The sequence below is a fragment of the Mustela lutreola genome, chromosome 9 (genome assembly GCF_030435805.1).
Source record: "Mustela lutreola isolate mMusLut2 chromosome 9, mMusLut2.pri, whole genome shotgun sequence".
Classification (NCBI taxonomy): Eukaryota; Metazoa; Chordata; class Mammalia; order Carnivora; family Mustelidae; genus Mustela; species Mustela lutreola.
The window spans coordinates 125261589-125272633 of record NC_081298.1 but is presented as its reverse complement, the minus strand read 5'-3'; the positions used below and the strand labels follow the sequence as shown (position 1 = coordinate 125272633).

General features: G+C 48.1%; 1 protein-coding gene and 1 pseudogene across 1 annotated transcript; both read left to right on the top strand.

The window, feature by feature from the left end:
* The first annotated feature begins 926 nt into the window (after nucleotides 1-926).
* LOC131807260 (intraflagellar transport protein 172 homolog) lies at nucleotides 927-6933 on the top strand (annotated as a pseudogene).
* Nucleotides 6934-7018: 85 nt separating this feature from the next.
* On the top strand, nucleotides 7019-9835 carry LOC131807253 (intraflagellar transport protein 172 homolog). Its single transcript, XM_059132418.1, has 6 exons — nucleotides 7019-7112; nucleotides 7437-7719; nucleotides 8637-8701; nucleotides 8883-9063; nucleotides 9281-9390; nucleotides 9504-9835. The coding sequence occupies exons 2-6, from the start codon at nucleotides 7675-7677 to the stop codon at nucleotides 9769-9771; spliced, it is 669 nt and encodes a 222-aa protein (XP_058988401.1). The 5' UTR covers nucleotides 7019-7112; nucleotides 7437-7674; the 3' UTR covers nucleotides 9772-9835.
* Nucleotides 9836-11045: the final 1210 nt, after the last annotated feature.

Below are 11045 nucleotides of genomic sequence, written 5' to 3'. Positions count from 1 at the left end.
TTTCCTGCCTTACTTCTTCTGTTCTAGTTGCAAGATAGTTTCAGCTGTATTAAATTACTGTCTCTTAATGAGATTTGCCTTTGCTCCTATCATTCCTTCTTCTTCAGATAACTTCCCCTATTTAACTACATCCAATTCTTCAAACCTTAAAGTTGGTCATTTAAACATAAAACGATTTCAGATTTCAGGCTTCTCCAAATTATCATCGTGCTTTTTACAGGCCTCTCTAATGGGATTTTTCCTGTTTGCACATGTTATTAGCCTGGGGACAGGGACCGTATTTTGCTCTTTGTCTTCCTCTCAGCCCCTGACTACATGCCTTTCTCAGTGTGGTATTCAAAAAATATTGAATGAGGAGTGCTTGGGTGGCTAACTCATGAAGTGTCTTCAGCTAGGTCATGATCCAGGGTCATGGGATTGAGTCCCACATTGGGCTCCCTGCTCACTGGGAAGCCTGCTTCTCCCTCTTGCTCCCCCTTCTTGTGTTCCCTTTCTCGCTGTCTCTCTGTCAAATAAATAAATAAAACCTTTAAAAAATAATATTGAATGAAAAAAATGTATATATTGAAAAATGTATATATTGAATGAATGGCCGAATACCAGAACCTATTAAAAAAGAAGAAACTTATCAGACCAATTGATTTTATTTCAGTTGAGCTATGAGGGAGCAAGGCCATTGCAAGGGCACATCAGTACACTTGATTCTGCATGTCACCTCCAAGTGTATTTGCATTATGGGTTTCTAAAGCACCTTGTTCTCCTGGGCCAGAGTTTTATAGCCTTGGAGACCAGGATGCATCTTTTGTTTTAAGGACTATGATGTGGAGATTTGACCAAAGTCACAGTAGAGCTAATGGACCCAAAATTATTTGTCACTCTAGACGAACAGCTGCGCTTATTTTTGCCGCCTCTGCCTCTGCAGGATGGAGCTGCAAAGGTGACCTGCATGGCTTGGTCCCAGAACAATGCCAAGTTTGCGGTCTGCACAATGGACCCAGTGGTGTTGCTATACGATGACATGGGGAGCGGAGAGACAAATTCCCCACCAAACCAGCTACCTTGAAGGTGAAGAGAGTACTCTGTGTGTCAACCTGTTCATGGGGTCTTAGGAATCTGGAAAACTTCCTAACTAACTTCCCCAGCCATCTGCCTAGGAAATGGCCTGCCCCATCTTTTCTCAAGATAAATCCCTCACGCTCAATAGAGTCACACAAACACCTTTTCTTCCCTTTTCTCTACCATGTGTGCTCATGACTTTTGTTTTTCTTTTCCATTTTTAACTCGTAGTATGGCAGGAAGAGCTATATGGTGAAGGGCATGGCTTTTTCTCCCGATTCCACTAAAATTGCCATAGGACAGACCGACAGCATCATCTATGTGTACAAGATAGGCGAAGATTGGTGAGGATAGAGACTGGGAGGTGGGGGTGACCTGGAAAAGAAGGGGAAGGCAGGAAGAAATGTCTCACTGGGGAAAGGGGAGAAGAGAAGGTGATGGTCCAGGCTGGGACGTGGAGAGCAAAGGCCTTCCCGAGTCTGTTGCTGATTCCCTATCTGTGCCTGCCTCGTGTTGTGAGATCCCATCCCTGGGGGAATCAGCCTAAGGTCAGCATGAGGACCTGTGATGGGAGCCCTTGGTGACACAGCATCTTTGTTCCTGTTCTAAAACTGCTCGGGCTCCATTTTATGCCTCCTTTCAAGGCTCTTATGGCAGGGTAGGCAACATTAGGGGGAGCAGGGAACGTATCAGGTCTTTCTTCCCTTCTCCCAGCATCACGTGTGGCACTTTCTTTATGAAAGTGTTTTTAATGTGTTTTCCCTCCTTTTATTTGGCAGGGGTGACAAGAAAGTCATCTGTAACAAATTCATCTAGACGGTAAAGTTCAGACCTTTCTCGGGGAGATTTGGATGAGCAAACCTATATCAATATGGCTACCTGTAAATGTAACCGGAAGTTGCATTTTTCACTTGTCCATCTGACCTTTCCAGCTGAGAGGATGGAGGATGGTGCTGCGTGGCTGCCCCTCCTCCTTGCTTTCCCCCGTGAGCCTGGCTGTGTCCTCTTCTCCGCTTAGGCGACTGGGGCGATGGCAAGTGGCAGGGGTTCAGTTTGTTATAAGTGCGCTGGGCGACATGGACAGGGTTATCCTTTTCATGATTTCCTCCTTGCAGAGTGCTGTCACCTGTCTGCAGTGGCCAGCAGAGCGGCACATCATTGTTTTTGGACTGGCTGAAGGGAAGGTAAAGGAGGAAGAGAAACACAGGAGAGGCTGTGGGTGGGGATAACGGTTCTGGAGAGAGAAATACAGTTAAATGTCTCCCTTAGGGTCAAGTTATATATTGGGGGAGAAAATGGAAGGACCGTTTTTTTGTTATTTCTTTTTCTTTCCTTAGGATCTGGGTGGGATTGAAAGGAACCTTGTATCCATTTTCCCATTTTCAGGTTTCTTTAGAAAACACTAAAACTAATAAATCATCTACCATCTATGGGACAGATTCTTACATGGTATCACTGACAACAAAGTGAGTAAGGAAGAGCAGTATCCCAAGCTGAGAGACATAGGAAGAAGCGATGGGGAAGTCGGGACTGGGAGACTATAATATGGAAGATGGGGAGGACTGGTAGCAGGGAGCCCAGGTAGGGTAATCTTTGACATAGAAGTGTGATTTCTTGGTGAGACAGAGTAATGAATTTATTTCATTTGAGCTATGAGGGAGCAAGGCCATTGCAAGGGCCCATCGGTACACTTCATTCTGTGAGTCACCTTGAAGTGTATTTGCATTATGGGTTTCTAAAGCACCTTGTTCTCCTGGGCCAGAGGTTTATAGCTGTGGAGACCAGGGTGCATCTTTTGTTTTAAGGACTATGATGTGGAGAATTGACCAAAGTCACAGTAGAGCTAAAGGAACCAAAATTCTTTTGTCACTCTAGACGAACAGCTGCGCTTATTTTTGCCCCCTCTGCCTCTGCAGGATGGAGCTGCAAAGGTGACTTGCATGGCTTGGTCCCAGAACAATGCCAAGTTTGCGGTCTGCACAGTGTACCGAGTGGTGGTGCTATATGATACATGGGGAGCGGAGAGATAAATTCTCCACCAAACCAGCTGACATGAAGGTGAAGAGAGTACTCTGTGTGTCAACCTATTCATGGGGTCTGTAGTCTCATTGGAGACTATAATATGGAAGATGGGGTGGACTGGTAGCAGGGAGCCCAGGTAGGGTAATGTTTGACACAGAAGCAGGATTTATTGGGGAGACAGAGTAATCTCTTCCTCTTCCTTTAATTCACACACTTGTTTAGTTCCTCTGGGAAAGGAATTCTCTCTGGTCATGCAGATGGCACCATTGTTAGGTATTTCCTCGAAGATGAAGGCTCTGGAGAGTCACGGGTATGACGAAAGGATGCTGTGAGATGGGGGTAAAGAAATCCAAGATCCCTCCTAGGGGAGGTTGAACATTAAGATTGAGGTGGTTGGCGGGGGCACATTTAGATGCATTCACAGAGAAGATTTTTATTCGGGAGGCCACAGCTTAATATTTGTGGGCAATGAGGAATCGAGGGGATAGGATTCTGAGAGTAAGGGAAAGTGAAAATTATTATCTATGTAAAAAGTGTATTTATATGTATAAATCATTTAAAAAAGTCATTCTCAAGAGAGGAAAGGGAAAAGGTGGGGGATACAAGGAATATTTATGTTTTACTTGATGTACTTCTCTATTGTTTGAAGAACTTTCCTTAAGAATTACTCATAGAGGGGTGCCTGGCAGGCTCAGTTGGTGGATCATGTGACTCTTGATCTCAGGGTTGTGAGTTTGAGTACCACATTAGGTGTAGAGATGCCTTAAATAACTAAAATTTAAAAAGAAAGAAAAAGAAAGAAAGTAACCCCTTTCTGCCTGGATGGCTTTCTGCAAACTAGGAAAATTCTGGCCTTAGCCTACAGCACTCTCCTCTTGAAACTAGAGAATCTCTTCTTCCCTTTTGACTCCAACCTAAAAATATGACATTAAAGGCAGGAAAGAGAAATTCGTACTTTATTGGAAGCCAAAAGAGTTTAAAAAAAAAGAATTACTCATGTAATAATTAAATTTATTTCTTCTGTAAAGAAAGAGTTGTATGCTCCATGTGGACCTACCCAGTGTTAGATAATGTAGGATATGTCCCTTTGGGGGCCTTATAGATGTTTACTAAAGAACTCAACATACAAGCCTTTTGAGGTTTCCTCTTGCGGACAATGTCAGATGTGTGTGTGTATGTCATACATACGTGTGTAAGAGTATAAAACCTAACGACAGTTTGTGAAGTTGTCTAGATTAGGATGTGCTTGGGTGGGAAAATGTTGGAAGATTTATACAGGGTATAAATTTTTCCTAGAAAGGAAGAACCTCTGGCTGAGGCTGTCAGAGTCAGAGCGATTGGAACCCTTTACTTCTGTCTTAGGGGAAGTCGGTTATCCACCCATGCCCGCCCTATGCCTTGGCTTGGGCAACCAACAGCATCGTGGCTGCAGGCTGTGATCGCAGAATTGTAGCCTATGGAAAGGAAGGCCACGTGCTACAAACTTTTGATTACAGCCGTGACCCTCAGGAGCGGGAGTTCACCACCTCTGCTGCAAGCCCTGGGGGCCAGTCTGTTGTGTTGGGAAGTTATGACAGGTGGGTCCCTTTCCATATGCATCTTCTGCCTACTTTCCCTGTGTACACTTGCTCTAGCCCACTTATTTTCAACCAGAGTGGGAGAATGGTTGGAAAGCAAGTATAGGTTTGAAGAGATCCTCAGGTTTTAATTCACTCACTTCCCTTTTCCTGCTCCCACCATCTGTTGGGACTCTGGCAGTTCCACAATACACCAGGATTTTGTGTCTCTGTGCCTCTGCCTGGGACTCCACAGTGGAATTCATCTCCACTCTCTTTGTATTACCATTGCCTCTTTTCAGACCACTGGCTCAGTGTTTGTCGCATGATATTACACTTTGGTGTTTATAGTTAACTGGCTAAACTGAAATGCCCATGAGAAGAGGGCCTATTCGCTTTTGTTTTTGTTTTTGTTTTTTTGAAATCTCCGGTGGCTAAATTAGCATGCAGTACATAATGTATGCTTAAGTGTTTGGTGAAGGAAGGAAGGAAGGAAGGGATGGATGATGGAAGGGTGAATTAAATAAATAAAATAAATAAAGGGCCCCGGTTCCCTCACATCAGCTTTATTAGTCCTGTCCTTTTATCCCCTTCGATGTCATCTGGGTCTCTTCCTTCGGTTTTCTGTTTCTTTTTCCTTCTTTCTCCCTTGCTAACAGCTCATTTTTCTCACCAGCCATGATCTCCTTTTGTTTTCCCCACTCCTATCGCTCTCACCCCATTTTACTTTTGGCTTGATTTTCCCACCTTCCTTCCTTTGAACCTTTGTGTCCTCTCCTATGAGATTCCCTAGCATGTGTGTTCTCTCTCACTTCCTCTCTTCTCTACTACAGCGAGACTCATTGCCTTCTGTTACGCACCCATTTCCACCCTTTTGCTCAGTTTCCATCTCTTCTGAAATCCACCTCCTTAATTTCAGACTTCGGGTACTCAACTGGAGCCCTCGAAGAAGCATCTGGGAAGAGGCAAAGCGCAAGGAGATTGCCAACGTATATACCGTCACTGCCTTGGCCTGGAAACGGGATGGCTCGACTCTGTGCGGTGCGTTTTACTAGTAATCCCTTTCTGCCTGGGTGACTTTCTCCAACCTAGGAAAAATCCGGCCTTAGCCTAAAGCACTCTCCCTGAAACTAGAGACTCTCCTCTTCCCTTTTGACTTCAACCTAAAAATAGGACATTAACGGCAGGAAAGAGAAATTCACACTTTATGGGAAGCCAAAAGAGACAAAGAATTCTGTAGGCGGGGCTGATTTCTCCGTTTCCTCCCATCACTATCCTGGCGTCCTGTGAGTGCCACCTCTTTCCATCTGGTACTTCCCCAAACTGCCAGCCCTTTTACTGCTAACTCTGTCCTAGATTCTAGAACTTGGGTTTCAAGGGTGTCTCCAGATATCCTTCTGATGCCTGTTACCTTTTATGTTGTCGCTTTCCCTTCTAGGGCACACTCTGGTGGAGTGGAACAGTTTGACTGCTGCCTCCGGAGAAGCATTTACAAGAATGAGTTTGAGTTGACATGTGTGGGACCTAGCCAGGTCAGCAGCTGATAGCCTGCTGCACCAAAATCTCCTTCTGGACACTGCCACAGTGCCAAATTGAACCCCTGGCAGAGCTGTTCTGGAGAACAGAGTGTATCAGGCAACTCTTTGGCAACTTTCCTGCTATAGCCCTTCCAGCTTACTGTAAAAAAGATTTAAACACCAAATTGAAGGGGTACAGAGATCGCCACTTCCATCTTCCTGATTTAAAACTTTACTACCTGGGGCGCCTGGATAGCTCAGTCTTAAGTGTCGGACTCTTGATTTCAGCTCACGTCATGATCTCAGGCTTGTGAGATCAAGCACCCCGAGGGGCTCCACGCTGGGCATGGAGTCTGTTGAAGATTCTGTCTTTCCCTCTCCCTCTGCCCCACCCGTGTCTCCATCCCTCTCTAAAACAAAACAGAAAAAGCTTTATTACCTGTATGTTGTTAACTGGAGAGTTTAGAATTACGCAGGTGCATGACATTGCTTTAGGGCCTCTGAACTCACCGTGTATGACATTGCAAGGTAATTTCTTAGTTCCTGAGCCCACTTTTCTGTTTTCTCTCCCTTTTCCTTTTTTCCTTCCATTTATTATTCATTGATCCCTTCATTCTTTTTCTCTTTTTTAAAATTTTGTTCACTTATTTGACAGAGTGTCCGCACAGGAGCAGGGGAACGCCAGAGGGAGAGGGAGCACAAGCTGGATGATGATATGATCCGCCTGGTAGGGAAGCACCACCCAGATCTCCTCAGTGACACACACCTACGCCTGGGCAAGGTGAGCCCTTCTCCGGTCTCGGCCATCTCTTCCCCGAACAGGCCCCACGTCCCCCTCGCCCCATCCTGACCCTCCTTTCGCCAGGAGCTGGAGGCCGAGTATCACTACCTCGAGGCTCAGGAGTGGACGGCAACAGTGAACATGGACCGGTCCAATGGGCTTTGGGAGGAGGCCTACCGGGTAAGGAGTCCAGGTCACTCTGTGGATACGCCCGTCCTTCTTCCCCACTCTCAAGTGACGCATTCTGAACTGGTCGTGGGTCTCTATGAAAAACACCCATACCGACAGGCAAAATTTCACATGCGGTAGGAGGGGTCTGTGGACTACCTGAAGTCCATCCTTGGACCCTGAGCGGGCTATGGCTAACAGACCCCAAAACTGAGCTGTATCCCTGTTCTAGTAGAAAGACCTGACCTTTGTCAACGCTGCAATCCGGTCAGAGAGGGGAAGGGAGCAGCCCTGTGGCCCTGCATGGGAGGATTGCCAAATGGCTTTGCTTCACAGGTTCCCAAGGCTCACAGAGGAGCTGATGCCCACAAGCACGTGGCCTATCTGTGGGCAAAGAGCCTGGGAGGAGCATCCTCAGTGAGACTGCTCACTAAGCTCGGACTCCAGGCAGCTGCCGTGGACCACGCCGCCGACAACTGATGAAGCCCCACGCTTCTCTCCCCTGGACCCTTTCGAGACAGAGCTTCTACATAGACAAGGAAAACGGCTGTATAGCTGAGAAGTGTTTCTGAAAATGGAGGCAGGAGTGAAGAAATCCTTGGAAGAACGTGATGGAGAGGCAAGGAATGAATCAGTAGCTCTGCCCCTGTTCCCCGGGGCCTCAGAACAGTGTTTAGCTGTTCTAAGAAGATGGAAAGTGATCCGCGTTTTTCCTTCTTTTTCAAAAAGACCTTTTTAAGCAATTACTATAGCCAGTGTGGGGCTTGAACTCAACCTCAGATCAAGGGTCCCTCATTCTACAGACTGAGCCAGGCAGGTGCCCCAGAGAGAAGAGCTTTTAAAGTGAAGGTGCACTAAGCCAGTAATTGACTTCTGAGTAACAGAAGTGGGCTTCTGTTAAATGCAAAAAGAGCTTTTCTTAAGCAAATGTTACAAAGACCAGTAATAATCCTGCATGGAGTCAGATGGCTGAGGGTAGTCAATGTTTTAGAGAGACAGTTTTTCTGCTAGTATAAATGTGGCTCAGGAGGAAGTGGTGGAGAACCCAGAGCCCTCGCTCCCGAGGCAGAGTAGTGCTGGGAGGCTCACTGCGGTCCCCTGCCTCGCGCCCATCCCATTCCTTTATGCCCACTGGTCGCAGGAAGCACAGGCTTTTCCAAGTGTCCCCTGACCCCGTCCTCCTTTACGTGTCTGTGTGCTTCTGTGTCACTTCACATGGGTTGTCTTCTCAGTCTGTCCTTTCCCTCCCCTGGCCCCGTCTCTACCCTATTTGTTTTCTCTTGCCCTGCTCCGCCTCTTATAAAATGAAAGTACTGAGTAGGCAGACCTTACCTACACCTTCCATTTCAGCTCATTTGAATTTGCTTTTGAACTCTCCCGGCTGGCCCTCAAGCACAAAACCCCTGAGATGCATCTCCCATATGCTATGTACCTGCTCCTCCTCCCTTGCTTTTAACCTGGACCTCCTCCTGTCTCCCGGCTGCCATGATGGCAATCTGCTTCTGATCGTGTGCGGCTGCCCTTCTGTCCCTACAGGGTAAATTTGAAGAGGCCAAAGCTGAATTCATCAGGGCTGGTACGCCCAAGGAAGCAGTCCTCATGTGAGTTACCCGTCAATTCCTTACACCCGTCCTCCCAACCGCAGCCCGAGGACCTGGCATGGCCACCTTCACCTGAACCTAGTACCAATAAATCTTCTACCCCCTCTGATATGGCTGTCTGTCTCCCACTATTGAGGCCTCAGTCCTGTGCTGAGCCTCCTGTGTCCTCTTCTGGGAGCAGATTCGTCCATAACCAGGCCTGGGAAGCAGCTCAGCAAGTGGCCGAGGCCCACGATCCTGACACTGTCGCCGAGGCGCTTGTGGGGCAGGCCCGGGGGGCCTTGGAGGAGAAGGACATTCAGAAAGCAGAAGGGCTGCTGCTTCGGGCCCAGAGACCGGGCCTGCCCTTCAATTATTATGAGGTAGGGCAAGAGAATGTAAGAACCCACAGAGCACTACACTAACCAATACTACTGGGAAAGATCCAGAGAGTTAGCACTGGAGAGGGGGAAGGAGACAAGGAGGAGAAGAGAGGTGCAAGGACCTAGGGATCCGTGGCCCATAGTATAGAGCACCTGTGTGGCAGTGGGAAGGTGTCATGCCGGCCTCTGCCTTCCTGATACCTGGAAATCTGAGCAGGAGGCTGGATTATGGAGCGACGCTCTGTGGATCTACAAGGACTATGTGCGGGGTCAGCTGGAGGTTCTGAGGGAAGAGTATGAGCGGGAGGCTACCAAGAAAGGGGCCAGGTATGACGCCAGGAAGCAGCAAGTGTGGGCAGGGCTGGAGCTTGGGTCACAAGGTGTGCACGGGATAGGCCACGCTGCCCAGCTTGTCCTGGTCACGTGTACTCTCATCTCAGGGGCATGGAGGGGTTCGTGGACCAAGCTCGCCAGTGGGAGCAGGCTGGAGAGTATAGCCGTGCCGTCGACTGCTACCTCAAGGTGCGGGGCTCAGGCAGCAGCAGCCTGGAGGAAAAGTGCTGGATGAAGGTGAGGCGGGCTCCACCCTTCCTGGCTGCCCACTTCCCGGACCGCCCTCACAGCCAGCATTCCTCCTCAGACATTGCTTTTTCCTCCTGGGCCTCTCATTTTCACTCAGGCGACAGGTACCTGCTGAGTGCTTGCTAGATGCTAGAGCCAGAACTATGAAAACTATAAAAGGGGATCTGAGGCAGAACGCCTAACAGACTGAAATTGGGGGAGGTTGGACACCACTGTGGCTCAGCTAATTGAGTACCTCGGTGAAGATAAAGGATGTGATTTGAAGTGGAGTTCAGAGGCCGGTGAGGTCCCGACTGAGAGGGAGGGAGGCTCTGTGAGGGAGGGGGCAGACCTGGGACCAGAGCTGGAAGGGCAAATCCAGAGGCCGGAGCTGGGGCCAGAAGGAAGCCAGGAAGAAAGCAGAGTCTCCTCCTCTAGATGAAAGCTCCTAAAGAGAAGAATCTAGCCGGTTAAGCCAAGTCAGTAGGTTTCATCAATTCCTAAACATATATATAATCACATTTTATTATCTTAGAAATTGGGTTGCATATCAAGTTTTATATATTTTTTTAAATTTTTATTTATTTATTTGACACAGAGAGAGAGATCACAAGTAGGCAGAGAGGCAGGCAGAGAGAGAGGGTGAAGCAGGCTCCCTGCTGAGCAGAGAGCCTGATGCAGGGCTCCATCCCAGGACCCTGAGATCATGACCCAAGCGAAGGCAGAGGGTTAACTCGCTGAGCCATTCAGGCGCCCCTGCATGTGAAGTTTTAAATGATGTATCTGGGGTACCTGGGTGACTTGGTGGGTAAAGCATCTGACTCTTATTAATTTTCGGCTCAGCACGTGAACTAGGATTGTGAGATCAAGTTCTGCATTGGACTCTGCACTGGGTGCGGATCTGCCTTAGATTCGCTCTTCTTCTCCCTCTGCCACACCCCACTCGTGCTATCTAAAACAAAGTAAATGATGCATCTTTGATTCAGAGAAATACGGTATTAGGAGTTTGAGGGGGATGTGGATTCAGAGCTGCAGATCCTAGGTCTCAAGGTCTGCATCTGCCTGGCAGCTTCCTAGGGGGCTGTGGCTGGAGTGAGTCACCTGACACAACTCCTTCCTCTGAGACCCCGCCACGGGAAGCTGTAGGTGGGGTTTAGAGCCCCAAACATGGCTTCAGGGCCCCTTCCTCCTGTTTCATCCCTTTGCGCGACACCCAATATCCCTTCAACCTCCGTTCCCCCCTCCAGCACGACGAGTGGGCTTCTAGGTGCAGATCAATTATCGCCCCTTTATTTACTTAGAGAAATTACAGACCCACTCCCACCTCCCTTCCGCCAGGTAGAGCGGCATAGAGGCTCTGAGTGCTGAGGGTGCTGGTATCAAAGGCAGTGGCCAAGTAGGAAAGAAGCCACCAAAGGGGC

Excerpts from the sequence above, each read along its gene's own strand:
- LOC131807253 (XM_059132418.1), top strand. The coding sequence starts at position 7,675 with ATGGAGGCAGGAGTGAAGAAATCCTTGGAAGAACGTGATGGAGAG. Across the intron at positions 8,702-8,882 it reads CCCAAGGAAGCAGTCCTCAT|ATTCGTCCATAACCAGGCCT; the intron begins GTGAGTTACCCG and ends TTCTGGGAGCAG. Across the intron at positions 9,064-9,280 it reads TGCCCTTCAATTATTATGAG|GAGGCTGGATTATGGAGCGA; the intron begins GTAGGGCAAGAG and ends AAATCTGAGCAG.